Source organism: Scyliorhinus canicula, chromosome 11 (assembly GCF_902713615.1).
Source record: "Scyliorhinus canicula chromosome 11, sScyCan1.1, whole genome shotgun sequence".
NCBI classification, from domain to species: Eukaryota; Metazoa; Chordata; class Chondrichthyes; order Carcharhiniformes; family Scyliorhinidae; genus Scyliorhinus; species Scyliorhinus canicula.
The window spans coordinates 143,468,230-143,491,764 of NC_052156.1; the positions used below are offsets into that span (position 1 = coordinate 143,468,230).

The 23,535-nt window shown below is 46.8% G+C and overlaps 1 protein-coding gene across 9 annotated transcripts in view; it reads right to left on the reverse strand.

Moving 5' to 3' along the window:
- The window catches only part of srpk2 (SRSF protein kinase 2), a 291,904-nt gene that overhangs the window by 23,780 nt on the left and 244,589 nt on the right, over positions 1-23,535 (reverse strand). For all 9 annotated transcript variants that reach the window (XM_038811607.1, XM_038811608.1, XM_038811602.1 and 6 more), the window contains 4 exons: positions 22,765-23,002; positions 20,271-20,756; positions 10,631-10,731; positions 8,248-8,355 (listed from right to left, as the gene is read on the reverse strand). In XM_038811607.1, the coding sequence (XP_038667535.1) occupies positions 8,248-8,355; positions 10,631-10,731; positions 20,271-20,756; positions 22,765-23,002 (933 nt within the window). The remainder of the gene's footprint in view (positions 1-8,247; positions 8,356-10,630; positions 10,732-20,270; positions 20,757-22,764; positions 23,003-23,535) is intronic.

The following is a 23,535-nucleotide window of genomic DNA, read 5'->3' on the forward strand; positions in this document are numbered from 1 at the left end:
GCTGCTGACATTTCAATTTTCCCCGAGAAAGTCGACGAACGGCTGCCACCTCCCAGAGAACACTAGCGTAGACCCTCTTAAGGCAAACTTTATTTTATCGAGGCTGAGAAACTCAGCCATGACGTTAACCCGTCTCTACACTCGGAGGCTTCGGGTCCCTCCACATTAATAAAATCCGTCTCCAGGCTACTAGGGAGGCAAAGGCCAAGTCGTCGGCCTCTTTCGCCCCCTAAACTCCTGAGTCTTCTGACACTCCAAAGATCGCTATCTCTGGATTCGGCACCACCTGTGTGTTAAGCACCTTGGACATTGCCCTCGCGAACCCTTGCCAGAACTCTAAGTTCCGGGCATGCCCAAAACATGTGGACATGGTTTGCAGGGCTGCCCTTGCACCTCATACAACTGTCTTCTACCCCATAAAACTTGCTCATTCTCGCTGCCATCATGTGTGCCCGGTGGACCACCTTAAATTGAATTAGACTGAGCCTGGCACATGATGAGGAGGAATTCACCCTGCCCAGGACCTCTGCCCACAGACCCACTTCCAACTCCTCACCTAGCTCCTCATCCCACTTGCCCTTGAGCTCCTCCACCGGGGTTTCCTCTGCCTCCTGCAGTTCTTGGTAGATATCCGACACCTTCCCCTCCCCCACCCAGGTGCCAGAGACCACCCTGTCCTGTATCCTCAGTGGCGGCATTGTGGAAAGGCCACTACCTGTTTTTTCAGGAAGGCTCGTACTTGCAGAAATTTAAAGGCGTTTCCTGGCGGCAGATTAAATTTGTCCTCTAGTGCCTTCAAAATGGGAAAGCTTCCGTCTATGAACAGATCTCCCACCCTTCTGATGCCTGCCCCCTGCCAGCTCTGGAACCCACCATCCATCCTACCCGGGACAAACCTGTGGTTGTTGCATATCGGGGCCCAGACCGACGCTCCCTCCACTTTCTTGTACCTCCTCCACTGTCCCCAGATCCGCAGTGTCGCCACCACCACCGGACTTGTGGAGTAACGGGTCGGCGAGAACGGCAAAGGAGCCGTTATCAAAGCTCCCAGACTAGTACCTTTACATGACGCCGCCTCCAGCTGCTCCCACAACGCCCCGCCATCGCCCACCTCCTAATCATAACTATATTGGTCGCCCATTAGTGTGTTGTTACTCGTGTCTTAATAAAGCTCGTAGTCTCAAATGTGGAGAAGATGCTTTATTGTAAGTTCGTTCACTCTTCAGAGCTGTTTCCTAAGGTTACCTTCAGTGCTCCTAGCTGATGTGGGTGTATCTGTGTTGCTCCAAGTTCTGTCCTGTGTGAAGTGTCGCCTCACTTCCTGTCCCCGTCTATTTATATGGCTCTCCCGTGCCCCCTCTAGTGTTTGCTCAGTTGTATTGCATCTAGTTAACTTGTGATCACCACATCCCCCTTTTTGTCTTTACATATTTTCTGTACATCGTTAAAGAAAATTGTACATCCTGTCCCGGTGTATTTATAGCTCTCCCTCTGGTGTTTGCTCAGTTGTTTTTGTATCTAGTAAATCTAAGAATACCACATCCCCCTTTTTCTCTTTACATATTTGCTGTACATCGTTAAAGAAAATTATAGAAAACAGTTACTTATGATATGCGTATCTATACAGGTGATGGTGCTATTGCATATTGTACAAAGCCAATGTAGTTATATGTCCAATCTTAATAAAAACATTTATGAGTCCAAACTTGATGAATTTGTTCAGAGCTTTTTTTTCTTTTTTGTTGTTGATGACGTGGTGATATTGATATTGCAAGTCCGCTGTGAATATTGTTGGTGTTCCTTATTATTTTAAGTACCCACTGCATCATCCCGAGGTGTTTGCATGGTCACCTCACTGATGTTGACTGGCATGGACTTTTTTTTCTGTGCTTGTGGTGTTGATTTATTGTCTCATCCGCCTTGGATGCTGGTGTGCTTGCTCGTTCTGGAGCAGACGTGAGTTTGTGCGATTCGTTGTCATCCCATGACATGTTTGTAGTCTTGTCATCGTTTTTCAGTGAGCTGTGGCATTGTCCTTCATGTGCCGAGTAGTACCATTGTGTACAAGTCGTTGTGTCATTGCTGTTGTTTCTGTCGTTCCTGTTTTTGTTGTTTTCGTTGACGTACTTGTTGCTGTTTTTGTCGTTTCCGTCTTTGGTGTTGGCACTGTCGTTGTTCCTGACTTTGTTGTTTTCGTTGCCGTTCGTGTTGCTGTTTTTGTCGTTTCTGTCTTTGGTGTTGTCGCTATCTTTGTTCCTGACTTTGTTGTTTTCGTTGCCGTTCTTGTTGTCTCTGTCTCTGTCGTTGTCGCTATCTTTGTGCCTGACTTTGTTGTTTGTCTTGTCGCGCTTCATGTTGCTTTTGTTCTTTCTGTTGTCGTTCTCGTTTCTGCTGTGCTTCTTGCTATTGTTGTTGGTCTTGTCGCGCTTCATGTTGCTTTTGTTCTTGCTGTTGTTTGTCCCGTTTCTGCTGTGCTTCTTTTGACTGTTGTTTTTCTTGTTATACTCTATTCGTGTCCCGAGTGGATAATTTGAGTCATTGAGCATTTCGTCTCGAGAGTGGTGCGAATGATCTGATGTTGCATCGGTGCAGGTGACATCAATCATTTGTGGAGAATTGGATTCCTCATCTTTGCTTTCTTGGTGCTCCTCTTCCGGAGTCAAATTCTTCTCGATTCCATTTGACGCGGTGTCTCTGGATTCTTGGCGCTCCTCTTCTGGAGTCAAAACCTCCATGATTACAATTGACGTGGTGTCTGTGGACCTCTGGCGCTCCTCTTCTGGAGTCCAAATCTGCATGATTTCACTTGACGTGGTCTCTCTAGACTCTTGGTGCTCCGCTTCTGGAGTTGAAATCTTCATGATTTCTGTTGATGTTGTCTCACTGGACTCCAGGTGCTCCTCTTCTGGAGTCAAAATCTGCATGGTTTCTTTTTGCTTGGTCTCTCTGGACTCCAGGTGCTCCTCTTCTGGAGTCAGAATCTGCATGGTTTCTTTCGGCGTTGTCTCTCTGGACTCCAGGTGTTCCTCTTCTGGAGTCAAAATCTGCATGTTTTCTTTCGGCTTGGTCTCTCTGGACTCTTGGGTGGGCCGACTCTGTGCTTCTGTACAGACAAGCTGAGAACTGTCAGTCTCGCTGTGATCCTGTACGTCGAGTGCGATCACCTTGTTGCTGTTTTCGCTCTGTGCTTCGGTACAGACAAGCTGAGAACTGTCAGTCTCGCTGTGATCCTGTACGTCGAGTGTGATCACCTTGTCACTGTCTTCGCATGCAGTGGGTAGAGGTGCATTGTCTTCTTCTTGTTCATGTGAGCTTGTTAGACTTTCATAGTCTGCTTGTGGTTGCTCAGATATGGCAGGTTGACCTTCATGGTCTTGCGCATGCATGGTGTCAGTGGTTAGATGTACGTTGTCTTCTTCTTGTTCCTGTGAGCTTGGTAGACTTTCATAGTCTGCTTGCGGTTGCTCAGATACAGCGGGTTTACCTTCATGGTCTTGTTCATGCATGGTGTTCGCCAGGGAGTGTTTGCTTGCATCCCTTTTGGAGTCTTTCATCACTCGCACTGTGGAGCCTGTCATCGCTCGCTCTGTGGAGTCTTCCTGTGCTCTCTGTGTGGCGTCGTCTTCGTCTAGGGTATTGCTGTCATCCAATGTATCGACGAGCTGCCATGGCATCATGGTGTTGGATTCATCTACCATGAGTAGAGTCGTGTTGAGCTTTGCAACGGTGTCGCTGATGCTGTGATCAGCATGTCCAAATAACTCCTCCATGTCTGAGTAGTATTCTTTGATACCCATTTCATCTTCATTGGCTTCTTCTACCACGAGTTGATTCGTGTTGAACTTTGCGACCATGTCGCTGATGCTGTGATGAGCATATCCGACTGACTCAGCTGTGTCTGAGTAGTATTCTCCAAAAACCAAATCATCCTGGTTGGATTCTTCTACCACGAGTTGATTCGTGTTTAACTTTGCGACCATGTCGCTGATGCTGTGATAAGCATATCCGACTGACTCAGCCATGTCTGAGTAGTATTCTTTGAAAACCAAATCATCTTGGTTGGATTCATCTACCACGAGTTGGTTCGTGTTGTGCTTTGCGACCGTGTCGCTGATGCTGTGATAAGCATGTCCGACTGACTCAGCCATGTCTGAGAGGTAATCTTCGAAAAACAAATCATCTTTTGTTGTTTCGGAATTCTTTTTGTTCTCTTCACTTTGGGTGGTGCAGACTGCTTTTTTCAGGGTGTTGTGCAAGTTGTTTTTAACTGTTGGTTTAAGTTCAGGCGTTTTTCTGTGTTCTGAGGCAAGAACATTTGTGTTTACCACTTTAAGTGTCTTGTTTTCAATTTTCGGGCATTTCCCTTTTAAGTGGGCGTGGTCGGGATGCTCAGACGTCATGACGTCACGCGCAGGAATGCATTGCGCATGCGCAAATCGGCCTTCTTCCTTCACTGTGCGGTTTTGTTTCCATTGCGCATGCGCGGATTGCGCATGCGCATTACGATCCGCGACCGACACTTTTTTTGACTGCGCATGCGCGGCGTGCGCATGCGCATAACGATCGGCACCGCGATATTTTTTGAACTGCGCATGCGCGGCGTCCGGTTCCGGCGCATGCGCAGACGCAATTTGTAGTTCTTTGCTTACCGGAGACTGCAAAATGTGCTCCGACGCCATTTTTTCGCGGATTTCAGCGATTTTTCTGTCCCATCTGGACTGGATTTCTAAAAGTTGTAAGTTACCTTCTCTTCCCGATTTGGACTGGGTTTCAGCGTTTTGGCTTTGTGAGAAATTCGTGTTATTTCTTCTTTTTGATCTGTACTTTTCATTCGCGATTTCTTGTTCTTTTCGTGATTTTTTTAGTTTTGCATCACTCAGTCTCTGTGCAGTTTGGACTCTGAGTATGTCTTGCTGTTCAAATTTCTCACAGTACTCTTCAAATTTGTTTAGTAACGTTTGTAAGCTGTTTCTGTCTTCATCTTTTGAGTATTTAAATCCATTATACACTTTCCTATTTACAGGCCCTGCGGTGAGAATTGCTATTTTAATGTTGTCGGAGGCGTCTTGTACCTCATTAGCTACGAGATCCAAATCAAACATTTGTTTAAACCTTTTCCAGATACCTCTTACATTGCCAGTCAGGTCGAGCTGCTCTGGGTGTCCAAGCCACATCCTCGAATTAGCGATGTCTTCCCAAGTCAAATGTCCAGTAGGAGATTTCCATGCCATTTTGAGCTTTCTGTATCTGCCACTGAGTTGTCCTGTAGTAAGCGTCTGAAGCCACTCCTGGGTACCATGTGTTGTTACTCGTGTCTTAATAAAGCTCGTAGTCTCAAATGTGGAGAAGATGCTTTATTGTAAGTTTGTTCACTCTTCAGAGCTGTTTCCTAAGGTTACCTTCAGTGCTCCTAGCTGATGTGGGTGTATCTGTGTTGCTCCAAGTTCTGCCCTGTGTAAAGTGTCGCCTCACTTCCTGTCCCCGTCTATTTATATGGCTCTCCCGTGCCCCCTCTAGTGTTTGCTCAGTTGTATTGCATCTAGTTAACTTGTGATCACCACAATTAGTAGTTGCGAAAGTTCGGCAGCGCCAACCCACCCCACCCCCCGACTGCGCTCCAACAGCGATCTCCATACTCGCGGGGTCTTATTTTCCCACACAAAGACCGTAATGATCCTACTCACCCGCTTAAAAAAGGCCTTAGGGATGAAGATGGGGAGGCACTGAAAGACAAACAAAAATCTGGGGAGGACAGTCATTTTCATGGTCTGTACCCTCCCTGCCAGTGACAGCAGGAGCATACCCCACCTTTTAAAGTCGCCTTCCATTTGCTTCACCAACTGGGTCAGGTTGAGCCTGTGCAGGGCATCCCATTTCCTGGCCACCTGTATACCCAGGTAACGAAAACTTTTCTCTACCATCCTGAGCGGCAGCTCTTTCAGTCTCTCCTCCTGCCCCTTGGCCTGGATCACAAACAACTCGCTCTTTCCCATGTTCAGTTTGTACCCTGAAAAACTACCAAAATCCCTCAGAATCCGCAGAACCTCCCCCATCCCCTCCACAGGGTCCGAAATGTACAGGAGGAAATCATCCGCGTATAGCAAAATCCGATGTTCCATGTTCCTCCACTCCCCCCCCCCCCCCCCCCCACACCGAACCAGTCCCCGCCAGTTCCTCGAGGCTCTCAGCGCCCTGGCTAGTGGTTCTATAGCTTGGGCAAATAGTAACGGGGAGAGGGGACACCCCTTCCACGTTCCCCGGTGAAGCTCGAAGTACCCCGACCTCAGCCAGTTTGTACGTACACTTGTTACAGGTGCCTGGTACAGCAATTTCACCCAGCCAATAAAGCCCTCACCAAACCTGAACCTCCCCAGCGTTTCCCACAGGTACTCCCACTCCACCCGGTCAAAGGCTTTCTCTGCATCCATCGCTGTTACTACCTCTGCCTCCCCTCCCTCTGAGGGCATCATAATAATATTCAAAAGTCTCCAGACATTGGTATTGAGTGTCTGCCTTTAACAAACCCAGTCTGGTCTTCCTCTATCACCCCTGGGACACAATCCTCAATTCTTGTGGCCAGAACCTTAACTAACAATTTGGCATCCACGTTTAAAATCGAAATCGGCCTGTATGACCCGCAATGTTCAGGGTCCTTCCCTCATTTAAGAATGAGTGAGATCAAGGCCTGTGACATTGTTGGTGGAAGGGTTCCTTTCTCTCTAGCCTCATTGGAGGTCCTCATCAGGAGTGGGCTCAATATTTCCGAAAATTTCTTATAGAATTCTACCTGGTAACCATCCGGCCCCGGGGCTTTACTCGATTGCATGCCCTCTATACCCTTGACAATCTACTCCAATTCAATCGGGGCCCCCAGCCCCTCCAGCAGGTCCTCTTCCACCTTTGGAAACCTGAACTGGTCCAAAAATTGCCTCATCCCTTCCGCTCCCGTCAGGGCTCCGACTCATATAGCTTACTATAGAACTCCTTAAAGACTCCGTTCACCCCCCCCCCCCCCTCCAACCAAATGGATCCAAGACCGTGTTAGCCTCTTTATTCTTTACTCCCCCGATTTCCCTGGCCGCCTCCCTTTTTCGCAGTTGGTGTGCCAGCATTCTACTCGCTTTCTCCGCGTACTCATAGACTGCCCCCCTTGCCTTCCTCAGCTGTGCTACCGCTTTCCCTGTGGTCAGCAGTTCAAACTCCGCCTGAGTGTTGTATTCTTTGGGGGTTGTATTTGATTTACTGGTTGCTAAGATATTCACTGTTTGTTTTAAAAAGGTTAACTTGTGTTCATAGAATAAACATTATTTTGCTTTAAAAAAGAACTTTTCCATTTCTGAAGTACCACACTTATAGAGTGGGCGGTGTGCTTGCCATACCACAATCTATTAATAGTTGTGAGTCAGGTGAACTCCATGATACATTTTGGGGTTCTCTAAACCCTGACCCATAACACATGCTACTCTGTTTTTGTTTTGGCTCAGAGGAATGGTGACCAGGGTATGCCAGAAGTATTGAATAGGTTTTGTAAACCTACATTGTTACAGATGAACAATTTTTATTCATATACCTGTTCATCGGTTTACAGCCCAAACCACATTCAGATGAGGTATGCTTTTTACTACTTTTAAATCTTGGATATTGCAAGACTTGATAGAGCTATATAAGGGTAAAGACAGGGTAAAAAAAGTGAAAAACTGTTCCCATGCAAGAGAGCATCTAGAGCTAGACTACACAGATTCAAAATAACAAAGAGAAGCGACATGAGAAAAGATTTTTCTCACAGATAATGGTTGGAGTCTGGGATGAACTTCCTCAGAGGGTGATGGGGGCAGGTTTGATTGAGGTCCTCTAAAGGGAATTGGATTGCTTTCTGAAAACAAAGAGTGTGCACAGGTATGGGATTAAGGCAGGGAAGTGGGATACAGTAACAAAGGTTCCTGGTTTACCCCTACTCTTACTGCACTTCCATCTATTTTTATGCAAGAACGTATCTCTGATCAGGTCTCATTCCTCAGCATTGCACCACATCTAGATTTTGTATTCAACTACCTAAAGTAGGGCTTGAACCCACTGTTTAAAGACTTAAGTGAGTATATTTTCAGTGAACAGAGCCACTTCTTGAAAAATAAAATATTTAAGATTAAATATTTACAACTTGGAACACTAAAGTTCTAAGAATTCATTTAAACATATTGCTTATTGCCTCTTTGAAAATTTACTTAATTCACTTAATTCTTAGCTTACCATACAGGCTGTACTCCATATATCAGCAGGTGTGCTATACCCAGCACCAATTAGAACTTCTATTGACCGATACTGTCTTGTCTGGATATCTTCTGTGAAATGCTTATGCTGTAAGAAATGTTTTTTTGTAAAACAGAGATATAGCACAGATTGTTTGCTCAACATTACAAAACATATGATAGAAGCACAAAACATTGAAGGAATGGTTTTAATACATCACTAAACATTTGTGCCCATCATCGCACAAAAATTGGAGCTGACTTTCTTCAGAGTTTTAATTGAACTCTTAAAGGCCAATTTCATTATATAACAAGCAAACAATCTGCTTACAGGAGTAGGCCATTTGGCCCTGCGAGCCTGCTCCACCATTCAATAAGATCATGGCTGCTCTGGTTGCAGTCTCAACTCCACTTTCCTGTCTGCCCCTTACAACCCTCAACTCTCTTGTCTATCAAAAATCTAACTCAGCCTTAAATAAAAAATAATTTTAGTTTGCATCAAATAAGTTCAGTCTTTACAAATTTTCCAAAGCAAAACAAAATACAATTGTGGAGTTAACTAGATTGTAGTAAAAAATTCAGTTTACAAATGGACGTTGCAAGTTAACAAGGGAGTCGAAGGTTATTGGGCGTAGGCGGGAATGTGGAGTTGGGGGCGATGATAATACATGAGTTAAGCCTCATCTGGAGTACTCCGTCCAGTTCTGGGCAGCCTACATGAGGAATTACATGAAGGTATTGGTACAGTGGAGATTCACAAGAATGATTCCAAGGATAAAGAACTATAGTCATGATGATAGGTTGGAGAGGTTGGAACTGTTTTCCTTGGAGAAAAGACTGAGAGAAGACTTGATAGAGCTATATAAGGGTAAAGACAGGGTAAAAAAAGTGAAAAACTGTTCCCATGCAAGAGAGCATCTAGAGCTAGACTACACAGATTCAAAATAACAAAGAGAAGCGACATGAGAAAAGATTTTTCTCACAGATAATGGTTGGAGTCTGGGATGAACTTCCTCAGAGGGTGATGGGGGCAGGTTTGATTGAGGTCCTCTAAAGGGAATTGGATTGCTTTCTGAAAACAAAGAGTGTGCACAGGTATGGGATTAAGGCAGGGAAGTGGGATTAGGTAGAATGTTCTTTCAGAGAGTCAGTGTTGACTTGATGGACCGAATGGTCTCCTTCTCCACTGTAAAGGATTATGTGATTCTATGATCAGATCAGTCACGATTTACGTGAATGGCAGAAAATGCTCGAAATGCCGAATGGCCTATTCCTGCTCCTACTTCCTATGTTCTGTTAAAATAGATTAAACAGAAGTTCAGTTTATGCAATGCAGATCCATACAATTTTTTCACAAGTCATGAATATTTACCAATCTCCCTTTCAAAAATGTATTTTAAAATGTAAAAAGCTTGCATTTATATTCCACCAGACATCTCAAAGTGCTTTAAAGTCAATGAAGAATTTTGGAGTGTTATAATGCAGGAAATATGGGGGCAATTGGGAGATTGAACCCAGATGTTCTGAACCTTAATGTCATATTTCATCCTGGAATGGACTACTGACCACATCCCACATCATCACTAACGATGCCCATTTTCAACCTCAACCACATCACTCTGATGACTCTGCCCGCCTCAGTTCACCAGCTGCTGTAAACCTCATCCATGTCTTTGTTACCTCTAGGCTTGACTCCCTAAACACACCTGATTGGCATCCCATATTCTGCCCTCGAAAATTCTGCTGTCTCTCTCCTTACTTGCACCAAGTTCCATTCACCTACATGGACATCTGATTAAGCAATGCCCCAGTTTTAAAATTTTCTTCTATGACCTTGTCCTTCAACCTCTCCATAATCTCCACCGACCCCATATCCTCCAAGATATCTGACCTCTTGAGCATCTTCAATTTTAACTACTCCATCACTGGGGTCATTGCCTTTCAGTTTCCAATGCCCTGATTTCTGGAAATCTTTCTGAACCTCTGGTGTCTCTCAACTCTCTTCTTTAAGATGCTCCTTAAACCTGAACTCTTTGGCCAAGCATTTGGCCATCTGCCCTAATATGACTTTATGTGGTTTGGAGTCGAATTTTGCTTGATAATTCTCCTGTGAAATGCCTTGAAATGTTTTATTAAATACAAGTTGTTGTTTCAGGTCAATGTCAAGGTATGCCCAATCGCCCATTTTGGAGAGTTAGTCTCTTAATCAATACCAAGTTCAGATGATTTAAAAATAAGACTAGGTCTAGACTACATTTGTTTTTTAACACGTATGTTAAGAGCATTTAAATAAAAATCTGCATTCATTCAATCATACCTAATTTTAATTTTCAGAACAGTACATTAACAAGAGTTAAACATTTCAGAAAACATTATGTACTTACAACCCAGCAAGCATTTCCCAAGTCTGCTATTTTAACTCTGATTTTCTCTGCATTTCTTGGATCAAGTGGATTTACCAACAAATCAGCTGCCCGAACCTTTACTGTAAGATAGAAATAATCATAATATTCTGGTGTCACAATGGCAAAGTATTAATGTTGTTCTGGAAAAATAAGAGTGAGCACCACAAACAATATTTTTTGAACACACACAGACACACACACAAAAGATTTTGGTGCACAAATAACAGCGAAGCTGTCAGCACTTGCTGTTATTACAAGATAAAATCGACAGCAACTTCTGGCAGCTGCACGTGCGCAGTTAATCATGGAAATGTGGGAGTTAGAAGTCAGTAATACCCTGCTCTTATACAAACTGCTATTGATGTAATCTTGGCCAATGTAATCCGCAGAGAGATCACTAAATGGCCATTCATTTTCCACAAGACAGATGTAAAAATTAGGATTTATAAAGCGGGATTCTCCGCAATTGACGCGATGGCCCAACGCCGGCGTCAAAAATAGTGCTAACCACTCCGGCGTCCGGCCGACCGGAAGTAGCGGAATTCTCCGCACTTCCAGGGGCTAGGCGGACGGCGGAGGGGTTGGCGCCATGCCAGCGAGAGTCAAAGAGACTGCACGAGTCCACGCATGCGTCAAAGGACCGGCGTGATCCCGCGCATGTGCGGAACTGTCAGCATATTCTGGTGCATGCGCAGGGGTTTGTCTTCTTCGCTCTGGCCATGGCGGAGTCCTACAAGGGCTGGCGCGGAAGGAAGAAGTTCCCCCCACCGCACGCGCCTGCCCGCAGATCGGTGGGCCCCGATCGCGGGCCAAGCCCCCGCGCCCCCCGAGGACCACCCCAGCTGACTTACCTGCCAGCTCCTGCTGTGTGGGACCTTGTCTAATCCATGCCGGCGGGGCTGGCCAGAAACTGACGGCCGCTCGGCCCATCAGGGCCCGGGGAATTGTCGGGGAGCCGCTGCCAATTGCCCCCGACCGGCGTGGCATGAACCCCGCTCCCGCCCGAAAACCGTCGGGAGAGAATATGGCAGCCAGCGGTGGGGCGGAATTTGCGCCGCCCCTGGGGATTCTCCGACCCAGCCAGGGGGTCGGAGAATCCCGCCCATAGAGTCAGGAGTAACTGACGGTGCAACAAGTGATACTGCTGAATAACCTTCCTCGCCCTAAGAAATTAAGTGTGTGCGTGGCGATACATTCTCTCAAAAGAAAATCAGCATAAATTTTTAAAGAATAGGGATTACAGCTTTTTTTTAAAAGTCTTTCTGATTTTTCTCTTTTACGTTGGTTCCTTTTTAAAAATATTCAGACTGGAGACCAGTTACCAACGGTGTACCACAGGGATCAGTGCTGGGTCCTCTGCTATTTGTGATTTTTATCAATAACTTGAAGGAGGGGGCTGAAGCGTGGATCAGTAAATTTGCTGATGACACCAAGATTGGTGGAGTAGTGGATAATGTGGAGGGCTGTTGTGGGCTGCAAAGAGACATTGATAGGATGCAGAGCTGGGCCGAAAAATGGCAGATGGAGTTTAACCCTGATAAGTGCGAGGTGATTCATTTTGGTAGAAAATATTTGAATGCAAATTACAGGGTCAATGGCAGGGTTCTGAGGAATGTGGAGGAACAGAGAGATCTTGGGGTTTATGTCCACAGATCTCTGAAGGTAGCCACTCAAGTGGATAGAGCCGTGAAGAAGGCTTATAGTGTGTTAGCGTTTATTAACAGGGGGCTTGAGTTTAAGAGCTGCGGGGTTATGCTGCAACTATACATGACCCTGGTGAGACCACATTTGGAGTATTGTGTGCAGTTCTGGTCACCTCATTATAGGAAGGATGTGGAAGTATTGGAAAGGGTGCAAAGGAGATTTACCAGGATGCTGCCTGGTTTGCAGGATAGGTCTTATGAGGAAAGGTTGAGGGAACTAGGGCTTTTCTCTTTGGAGCAGAGGAGGATGAGAGGTGATTTAATAGAGGTTTGTAAGATGATGAGGGGATAGATAGAGTGGACGTTCAGAGACTATTTCCTCGGGTGGATGTAGCTGTTACAAGGGGGCATAACTATAAGGTTCAGGATGGGAGATATAGGAGGGATGTCCGAGGTAGGTTCTTTACTCAGAAAGTGATTAGGGTGTGGAATGGACTGCCTGCTGTGATAGTGGAGTCGGACACTTTAGGAACTTTCAAGCGGTTATTGGATAGGCATATGGAGCACACCAGAATGACAGGGAGTGGGATAGCTTGATCTTGGTTTCGGACAATGCTCGGCACAACATCAAGGGCTGAAGGGCCTGTTCTGTGCTGTTCTAGGTTCTATATATATTTTATTCCCGCTGAGGGAGTCGGGGGATTGGAGGGGGCTGGTCCGGGGTGGGAGGAATGCCAGTGGTGATGGGGATTCTCCAGGAATTTGGGGATTTCTCAGGCTATAAGCTTAACTTTGGGAAAAGCGAGCTGTTTGTGGTACACCCGGGGGATCAGGAGGGGGGGATTGGGAGGCTCCCACTGAAAAGGGCGGAGAGGAGCTTCAGGTACTTGGGGGTTCAAGTGGCCAGGAGCTGGGGGGCCTTGCATAAGCTAAACGTCACAAGGCTGGTGGAGCAAATGGAGGAGGAGTTTAAGAGGTGGGACATGCTGCCGCTGTCTTTGGCGGGTAGGGTGCAGTCAGTCAAGATGACGGTGCTCCCGAGGTTTCTGTTCCTGTTCTAGTGCCTCCCCATCCTTATCCCGAAGGCCTTTTTCAGGCGGGTTAACAGAAGCATTACGGGGTTTGTGTGGGCACACGGGGTATTCTTGGAGCGGGGCAGGGATGGGGGAGGGGAGGAGGAGTTCACCCTTTTTAGGGCATCCCCCCACGTCCCCTCCTCAATCTCCTCACCCAGCTCCTCCCATTTATCTTTCAGCTCCTCCACCGAGGCCTCGTCTACCTCCTGCATCACCTGGTACACTTCTGAGATCCTCCCCTCTCCAACCCATACCCCCGAGAGCACCCTGTCCTGGACCCCACGCGGCGGCAGCAGGGGGAACCCTGCCACCTGCCGCCTGACAAACGCCCTTACTTGCATGTACCTAAAGGTGTTCCCCGGGGGGAGCCTGAACTTCCCTTTCAGCTCACCCAGGCTCGCAAACTTCCCGTCTATGAACAGGTTTCCCAGCCCCCTGACACCTGCCCTGTGCCAACTCAGGAACCCGCCATCAATTCTCCCCGGAACAAACCGGTGGTTCCCCCGTATCGGGGACCCCGATTGGGCGTTGCCCAACCTCTGTGGGTATTATTGGGCTGCCAACGCAGCGATGGTGCGTAAGTGGGTAATGGACGGGGAGGGGGCGGCATGGAAGAGGCTGGAGATGGCATCCTGTGTGGGTACGAGCCTGGAAGCGCTGGCAATGGCGCCGCTGCCGCTCCCTCCAACGAGGTATACCACGGGCACGGTGGTGGCAGCTACCCTCAAGATTTGGGGCCAATGGAGGCAGCATAGGGGGGAGGTGGGGGCCTCGATGTGGTCCCCGATACGGGGGAACCACCGGTTTGTTCCGGGGAGAATTGATGGCGGGTTCCTGAGTTGGCACAGGGCAGGTGTCAGGGGGCTGGGAGACCTGTTCATAGACGGGAAGTTTGCGAGCCTGGGTGAGCTGGAAGGGAAGTTCAGGCTCCCCCCGGGGAACACCTTTAGGTACATGCAAGTAAGGGCGTTTGTCAGGCGGCAGGTGGCAGGGTTCCCCCTGCTGCCGCCGCGTGGGGTCCAGGACAAGGTGCTCTCGGGGGTATGGGTTGGAGAGGGGAGGATCTCGGAAGTGTACCAGGTGATGCAGGAGGTAGACGAGGCCTCGGTGGAGGAGCTGAAAGATAAATGGGAGGAGCTGGGTGAGGAGATTGAGGAGGGGACGTGGGGGGATGCCCTAAAAAGGGTGAACTCCTCCTCTTCGTGTGCGAGGCTTAGCCTCATACAGTTTAAGGTGCTGCATAGGGCTCATATGACCGGGACAAGGATGAGCCGGTTTTTTGGGACCGAGGACAGGTGTATTAGGTGCTCAGGGAGCCCAGCAAACCATGTCCACATGTTCTGGGCATGCCCAGCGCTGGGGGAATTTTCGGAAGGGTGTAGCAAGGACGGTATCGAGGGTGGTAGGATCTAGGGTCAATCTAGGCTGGGGGCTCGCAATATTTGGGGTTGCAGTGGAGCCGGGAGTGCAGGAGGCGAAAGAGGCCGGTGTTCTGGCCTTTGCAGCCCTAGTAGCCCGGCGGAGGATTCTTCTTCAGTGGAAGGAAGCGAGGCCCACCAAGCGTGGAGGCCTGGGTCAACGATATGGCAGGGTTTATTAAATTGGAGAGGGTGAAATTTGCCCTAAGGGGGTCAGTGCAGGGGTTTTTCAGGAGATGGCAACCATTCCTAGATCTCCTGGCAGAACGGTAAAAACAAAAGGTCAGCAGCAGCAACAACCCGGGGGGGGGGGGAAGGGGGGTTGTCTCTTTGTTTTTATTTTGGGTTGAATATCTGTTTTTTTGCCAATGACGGGCGTTAATTTATTGTTTCTCTTTTGTATTTACGGCCGGGGGGTCTGTTTTTTTTTGTCCTTAGAATTTTCTGTTATTGTTTTTCTTTTTTGTGAAAATTTGAATAAAAATTATTTTAAAAAAAATATATATATTTTATTCCAAACATTATCAAATTCTTACATACAAAGGCATACTATATGCTATAAAGTTTGTCATTTTTATTTGAACAAAGTAGCAGTAACGACCCTCACCCCACTATCTCCCCCTCAGCCCAGCCACTCCCTCTTTCTTTTTTCCCTCCCTCCCTCCCCCAAATGCTGGCCACGAACAGGACCTTAAAGAGAGTGAGGAACGGTCTCCACCATGAGTAGAAACTTTCCTCATACGCTCTCACGGCATACTTGATCTTTTCCAATCTCAGGAATTCCGCCAAATCTCCCGACCATTCTGAGGCCTTGGGTGAGACTGTCAACCTCCATCCAAGCAGCATTCATCTCCGGGCCACCAGAGAGACAAAGGCCATGACATCAGTCCTCCTCCCCCCAAGAAGCGCCTGCGAGTCTGACACCCCAAAGAAAGCCACCATGTGGGCACAGCTCCAGCTTGACTCCAACGACCTCTGACACGATCTCAAAAAACAAGACGCAGAACCAATTGGGTTTAGGACAGGACCAGAACATGAGCAAGTAGTTTGTTGGCCCGCTTAAACACTGCTCACACCTGTCCTCCACTCCGGGGTGGAACCCATGCATTCTCGCCCCTATGCACCACTTTAAACTTGAACAGCCAGGCATAGGAGAAAGTAAAAGTCACCCTAAGTAAGATTTCACTCCACACCCCTCCTCTAGCCCAGGGCCCAGTTCCTCTTCCCACTTTACCTTCACTTCCTCTAGTAATGGTTTCCCCATCTCCAGCAAACACCCATATATATCGGAGATCTTCCCTGCCCCTACCTCACCCCATCATAATATCCTGTCCAACAGTGTTGGGCAGCACGATAGCACAAGTGGATAGCACTGTGGCTTCACTGCGGCAGGGTCCCAGGTTCGATTCCCGCTGGGTCACTGTCTGTGCGGAGTCTGCACGTTCGCCCCGTGTCTGCGTGGGTTTCCTCCGGGTGCTCCGGTTTCCTCCCACAGTCCAAAGACATGCTGGTTAGGTGGATTGGCCATGATAAATTGCCCTTAGTGAACAAAAAAGGTCAGGAGGGTTTATTGGGTTATGGGGATAGGGTGGAAGTGAGGGCTTAAGTGGATCGGTGTAGACTTGATGGGCTGAATAGCCTCGTTCTGCAACCAGGGGAACGAAGCCAGCTCTTTATGAATAAGGTTCCTCACCTGCAAGTAGCTAAATGCACTCCTCCCCGGGAGTTGAAATTTCTCCTCGATCTCCTCAAGTCCCGCAAACCTACCTTCCACAAACAAGTCCCTAAACCTCTCGATCCTTTCTCTCCTCCAGATCTTACACTGCATCTATCCTGGACAGTGTGGACCAATGATTACCACAAATTGGCGACAGCAATGACATGCCCCCACAATCCACAATGTTGCCTAAATTGGTTCTAAATTTTTAAAGGTGCCACTACCACCAGGCATGTTGAGACCTTGGCCGGAGAAAACGGAAAAGGGGCTGTAACCAGTGTCCTTAGACATGATTCTACACAGAGGCCTCCTCCATCTGTCCCCACCCCGGCCCCAACTCCTTGAACTACCCTCGCACTTTCCCGATGTTGACCGCCCAGTCATCGAGCCTCAGGTTCGCTAGTGCCAACCCACCCGATTGTCGCCCTCTCTGCAGGAGGGTTCTTCAAATCCTGGGTGGCTTTCTCACCCAAACAAAGGCAGAGATTAACCTATCAAACCCTAGCGAAAAAAGATTTAGGGTGGCAGATTGGATGACATTGGAACACAAATAAAAATCTCAGCAGGTGTTTATTTTGACCGCCAAGGAAAGCTGGACGGCATCTGTGAGCAGGTCTAGCAGCAGACAAATCTTTGAAACAATCAGATTGAAGAATCCTTACTGAGAGAGACAGTCTTAAAGCAGAAAATACATAATAAGGGTTACAAATTGAATTTTATGCATTGTGTAGGAAGTGAAATAAAGGCCAGACACACCTGCAGTTTCATTGCTTACCAGATAGACAACAGCAGCCAGGTGCGTGCCGACCCTGAAGTACACAAACTCTCGCGAGATGATGTTGGGACTGTTTCCTGATGTCATCACGCATTTGTGCAATTTTGAGGTCAGCAGGTATGTACACAAAATAGGTGTGCACCCGCTGACAATTAAAGACTGCAGCTCTTCGGCAGGCGCCCTGATGGCCATGTATGCAGTCTATAGCACCCTGGATTCATGAAAACCCAGTCATCGCTGCAAACCCTCGTGCTCTCTCCACCTGGCTGCACTTGTCTGTCTGGCAATCGATGAAAGTGCAGGTATGTCTGAAGACTGCATCAGACACCAACTTGACTGATGTCTGGGGCTGATTGAGTGATGCCGCGCAGATCCCCCAATGAGCCCTGAAATAAACCAGAGGCATAGAAGTCGAGGGCCACTACATCCTTTAAGGTCACCAACATGGTGACCACTCACATAGTTGTTGGCCATTTTGGGACATGTCATGTCACAAATTGAGGTCACTGTATTCCAGGAGGGCGGATTCCTGCAGAACCTGGCCTGGGAGTTGTTGCGTTGCCTGTATACACTAGCTGTTGGGTAGAGGTGTCTTCGGTATCCCTTCTTCCCTGCTGGCCCTGCACCAACCGAACCCACGACTCTCCTCTTATGTCTTTGTGCTCACGTTGCTTCCTCTCTCCCTTGTACCCATCTGTTGTTCTTCAGAGGAGATTCTACCAGCAGAGCACACTAATGCCATTGGATCAGATGCAGAGGACCAGTGCCTTGCAAACGATGGAACACTGTCCTAAAATCCGTGGGAAAACCTTCCAGGGAAGTTCTGAAAGGGGCTGGTTTAGCACACTGGGCTAAATCGCTGGCTTTTAAAGCAGACCAAGGCAGGCCAGCAGCACAGTTCAATTCCCGCACCAGTCTCCCCGAACAGGCGCCGGAATGTGGCGACTAGGGGCTTTTCACAGCAACTTCACAGAAGTCTACTCGTGACAATAAGCGATTTTCATTTCATTTCATGTTGGATGGAGGTTTTCAGTGTCATCTCAGGGGCAGTGCTTGTGAACTTCGAACCAGGGCCCCTAGAAGCCATTTTCAGGGGGTCGGACCGGCTCAGGCGGCAGGCAGATGCGGGGGAAGATGTTTTTAGCCTTCGCCTCGCTGATTGGCTGGAAGCAGGTCCTGTTGGGGTGGAGATCAGCTTCTCCATCCTGTGACAGCTTGGCGGGGGGGGGACCCACTTGGAGTTCTTTGACTCTCGGGAAGGTGAAGTCTCAGCGGAAGGGGATGAAGGAAGGATTTCACAATTCATGGGTGCTGTTTATTATGCACTTCCGAAAACTAGCTGCCATTGAACATGAGGGTGGGGTTGGGGGGCTTGGTGGTATTGTGGTCTTTGGTTACACTGTTTACGGATTGATTGTTCATTTTTGTTTTTTACCTGGAATGTATGGGTGGATATTTTGGTCTGTATATTGAGCGGGATGCAGTTTGTGCACGTTATTGTATTTTTTTTTGTTTGTTTTTCTTTGGTTGTTTATTGATGAAAATGCTAAAAATGAGAATAAAAAGATTAATAAAAAAGAAATGATGGAGGAGTGGACGAGGGTGTCACAGAGGGAGCGGTCCCTATGGAATGCTGATTGGGGTGAATGGAACAATGAGGTGTTTCGTGGTAGCATCATGATTGGGCTGGTGGAGGGTCTTGGGGCAATGCAGGAGGGGAAGGCCCCGGGCTCGGATGGGTTCCCTGTGGAATTCTTCATAAGGTTTTTGGGGGACCTGGGGCCTCTGCTGGTGAAGGCGTTTAATGAAGCGAGGGAGCAGAAGGTGCTTCTCCCAGCGTTATCGCAGGCCTCGATCTTCTTAATTTTAAAGAAAGGCAAGGATCCGGAGCAGTGTGGGTCTTACAGGCCAATTTTGTTGTTAAATGTGGACGCCAAGTTGCTGGCCAAGATTTTGGCCTCAAGGATCGAGGACTGTGTGCCCGGGTGATAGAGGAGGACCAGACAGGGTTCGTTAAATGGAGGCATCTGTCGGCCAACATCAGGTGGTTTCTGAATGTTATAATTGTGCCCCCGGAGGGACGAAGTGTGGAGGTGGTGGTCGCCATGGATGCAGAGAAGGCCTCCAGGTACCCTATTATCAACTTGTACTTCCAAGTAATAGAATTTACAGTGCAGAAGAAAGCCATTCGGCCCATCGAGTCAGCACCGGCTCTTGGAAAGAGCACCCTACACAAGGTCAACACCTCCACCCTATCCCCATAACCCAGTAACCCCACCTAATACTAAGGGCAATTTTGGACACTAAGGGCAATTTATCATGGCCAATGCACCTAACCTGCACATCTTTGGACTGTGGGAGGAAACCGGAGCACTCGGAAGAAACCCACGCACACATGGGGAGGATGTGAAGACTCCGCACAGTGACCCAAGCTGGAATCGAACCTGGGACCCTGGAGCTGTGAAGCAATTATGCTATCCACAATGCTACTTGCAGCACAAAAATAAATGGAGCTGAAGGGCAAGGAAGAAATTGCAATGTCCTAGAGCACACGATAAGGGCACGCTCCAGCAAATTCTGGGCCATTAAAACAATAATTAACTGAGTATGGACAATGCCACAGGCAATTCGTCAATAGATTTAGATTTCTTTCAATTCAGCATGAAAGTGCTCCTAATATCTTGGCTAAATTGTTTGGTTGATAAATCTACACTCAGAAAATTCTTAAATTGTTATCATGTGACAAAATCCTGATATAGACCAAATACATAAACTCATTCATCCAGAACACTCATTCAACACCGTTTATTGAGTGCTTTTTATTTTTTTACAATTTATGCTTTTGTATTAAAAAACCAATGAAAAATATATTCATTCATTTTGAGACCTATAGCAAATTTCAAGGCGACAAGCAACATGAATTAAGAATATATTGTTTTAACAACCTCTTTAGCATTTCAAAATGAAAAGGCAAATATATGTAGACTCACTTTTTGGCATGTCTCCAGTGCTGGAAGCAGACACAGTTCTACTCCTGTCTTGTGATGGACTACTGTCTTCTCGCTCAGTCACTGTCGACCCATCTGATCCACAAGCTGCAGATTCTAAAAGCTTAGAAAACACAGATTCAGACATTTCAGAGAACTCTGACTCAGGACTTTTATTCTGTCCATTTTGCAACTCTCCATTAAACTGTCCATAAGGGTTACTAAAGGTTAGATTTTCAGCAATTGGTCCATCAACAGGACTGTCTTCTGCATTTGGACATTCCTCGTCATCATCCTCCTCCTCCTCCTCCTCTTCTTCCTCGTCCTCACAAAGCTGGTCAGGTAAAAATGGACCATTTTCAACATGTCCATTTGTTTTTGGTGACTCATCGCATTCTGGTTCTGTCCTGGTAACCACATTTTCTACTTCACCTTTTCCCACATTTCCTTTTTCAGTGTTTTCCTTTTCTTCCTGATTATCAATTTTATCTAGCAAATTAATAAAATAGAAAATTACTCGAATGAAATCAAACGAATAGAATGAAGCAAATAAAACCAGAAATTATGAAAAGCAGGAAAAAGAGGATATATAAAGCTGTACAAAATGGATAAATATAAAACTGAATTAAATCTTGGAAGATAAAACATTGTTCTTTTAAGGTTGGGTTTCACCGGTGCAGATACGACAGGCCGAATAGCCTTCCTCTGTGTTGTAACCATTCTGTGATTCTGTGATTCACAAATCTTTATTGAATTTATTTGTTCACAAGATGTGGCCATTTCTGGCTCGGCCAGCATTTATTGCCCATCCTTAATTGCCCCTGATTTTAAAAAAAATTCAGATTACCCAATTTTTTAATGCAATTAACGGGCAATTTAGCATGGCCAATTCACCTACCATGAACATCTTTTTGGGTTGTGGGGATGATACCCATTCAGACACGGGGAGAATTTGCAAACTCTACACGGACAGTGACTGGGAGTGAACCCGGGTCCTCGGTGCTGTGATGTAGCAGTGCTAACCACAACTGTCCCTAATTGCCCTTGGTGACGGTGAGCTGCCTTCTTGAAAGGCTGTCCACGTGGTGTTGGTATACCCCAAATGCTATTCCTGGGCTTTACCATTGATCAGAAACTGAACTGGATTAGCCATATTAATACAGTAGCTATCAAGGCAAGTCAAAAGCTAGGAATCCTACGGCAAGTAACTCACCCCTTACCCCCTCAAAGCATGTCCACCATCTACAAAGCACAAGTCAGGAGTGTAATGGAATACTCTCCACTTGCCTGGATGAGTGCAGCTCCCACAATACTCGAGGAGTATGACACCATACAGGACAAAGCAGGCCGCTTGATTGCTACCCCTTCCACAAACATTCAATCCCTCCACCACCGACGAACAATGGCAGCCGTGTGCACCATCTACAAGATGCACTGCAGCAACTCGTCAAGGTTCTTTAGGCAGTATCTTGCAAACCCTTGACCACTATCATCTATAAGAACAAGTGCAGCAGATACCTGGAAACCCCACCTCCTGGAGGTTCCCCTCCAAGTCACTCAACACCCCGACTTGGAAATGTATCGTCGTTCCTTCACTGTCGCTGGGTCAAAATGCTAGAACTCCCTCCCTAACAGCACCATGGGAGTACCTACACCTCATGAACTGCAACAGTTCAAGGAGGCAGCTCACCACCACTTTCTGATGGGCAACTAGGGATGGGTAATAAATGCTAGTCTAACCAGCGATGCCCACATCCCAAAAATGAATTTTAAAAAAGGAAGGGAGTTTCAGGATTTTGACTGAATGACAGCGAATGAACGCAATACAATTCAGAATGGTGTGCAGCTTGGAGGGGAACTTGCAGATGGTGATGTTCTCATGCATCTGCTGACCGTTGCTTCTAGGTGGGAGAGGTTGCATGTTTGGGTGGTGCTAACAAGCCTTGGTGAGTTGCGGCAGTGCATCTTGCAGGTGGTACACACGCTGCAATTGTGTCAGTGGTGGGGGGAGTGAAAGTCTAAGCTGGTGGATGGGCAACCAATCAGGCAGGCTGCTTTGTTTTTCATGGCGTTGAGCTTCTAAAGTGCTGTTGTCGCTGCATGCAAGTGGAGAGTATTCCATCACACTCTTGACTTGTGTCTTGTAGATGGTAGATAGGCCGTGGCAACTTAGGTGTTAAGTTATTTGCTGCACAATACCCTGTGTCTGACCAGCTCTGGTAGCCAAAGTATCTATGTGGTTGCTGCAGCTCCAGTTCAGTTTCCGATCATGGGTCAACCCCAGAATACATTATAAGTCAGTATGTGCATTTGAAATGTCAATCAGTCCTGAAATGTTATACAAAATATTCTCTTATGATACAAATGGGGTTAAAAATAAATTTTAAACCAACATGTTAAATTTGGCAATTCCTAGAAATGCTCATACATACTTATTCAAGATTGCTATGTTTAGGAATACTATTAATGGAGCAAAGTAGTTTTTCAGAATACTTACAGCATTCATTATGTTGTTCCTCATCTACCACATGATCTATCACTGTTTCTTTCAACTCATCTATTTTCGCTCCTTCCTGGACATTTGATGCAACAGCTGTTAAAATGTCTTCCAGCTTCTTCCTCTCTGCCTCTCTCTCCAACTCTTCTATCTCTTGCATACGTTTCTCCAGCAGCTCCGCCTGTCTCTTTTGTTTCTTTTTCAGCTTCTTCTTTTTGTTTTTAGACATTTTGCCTCCCTGAAACATTAAAATATAATTTGCTAATGCACAATACTCTTAAAGTAAGAAGTCTTACAACACCAGGTTACAGTCCACCAGGTTTATTTGGAATCACTAGCTTTCGGAACGTAGTGAAGGAGCTATGCTCCTTCTTATTGTGCCCACTCCAGTCCAACGACAGCATCTCCATTTCAATACTCTTAAAATTATTGCACAAATAATCAATAATAATTGCAAGGCATTGTGAAATATAAATTTTAGAGAAAAATACAGGGCGGGATTCTCTGTTCCCCTAGCTGTGGGTTTCTCGGTGGCGCGCCATTCGCTGGCAGCGGGATTCTCTACTCCTGCTGCTTGTCAATGGGAATTCCCATGAAAGCCAATCTACACCGCCGGGAAGCCTGTGGCAGGAACAGAGAATCCCAACAGCCGGAGAGTTGCGGTCACAATCTTTAGTTTACTTAATGTAACAATTGCAAAAGGAAATCTACATAAATGCTCACTTGCTTACTCTTCCTCTTTCATGACAAAATACAGTGTGGTTTACTCTC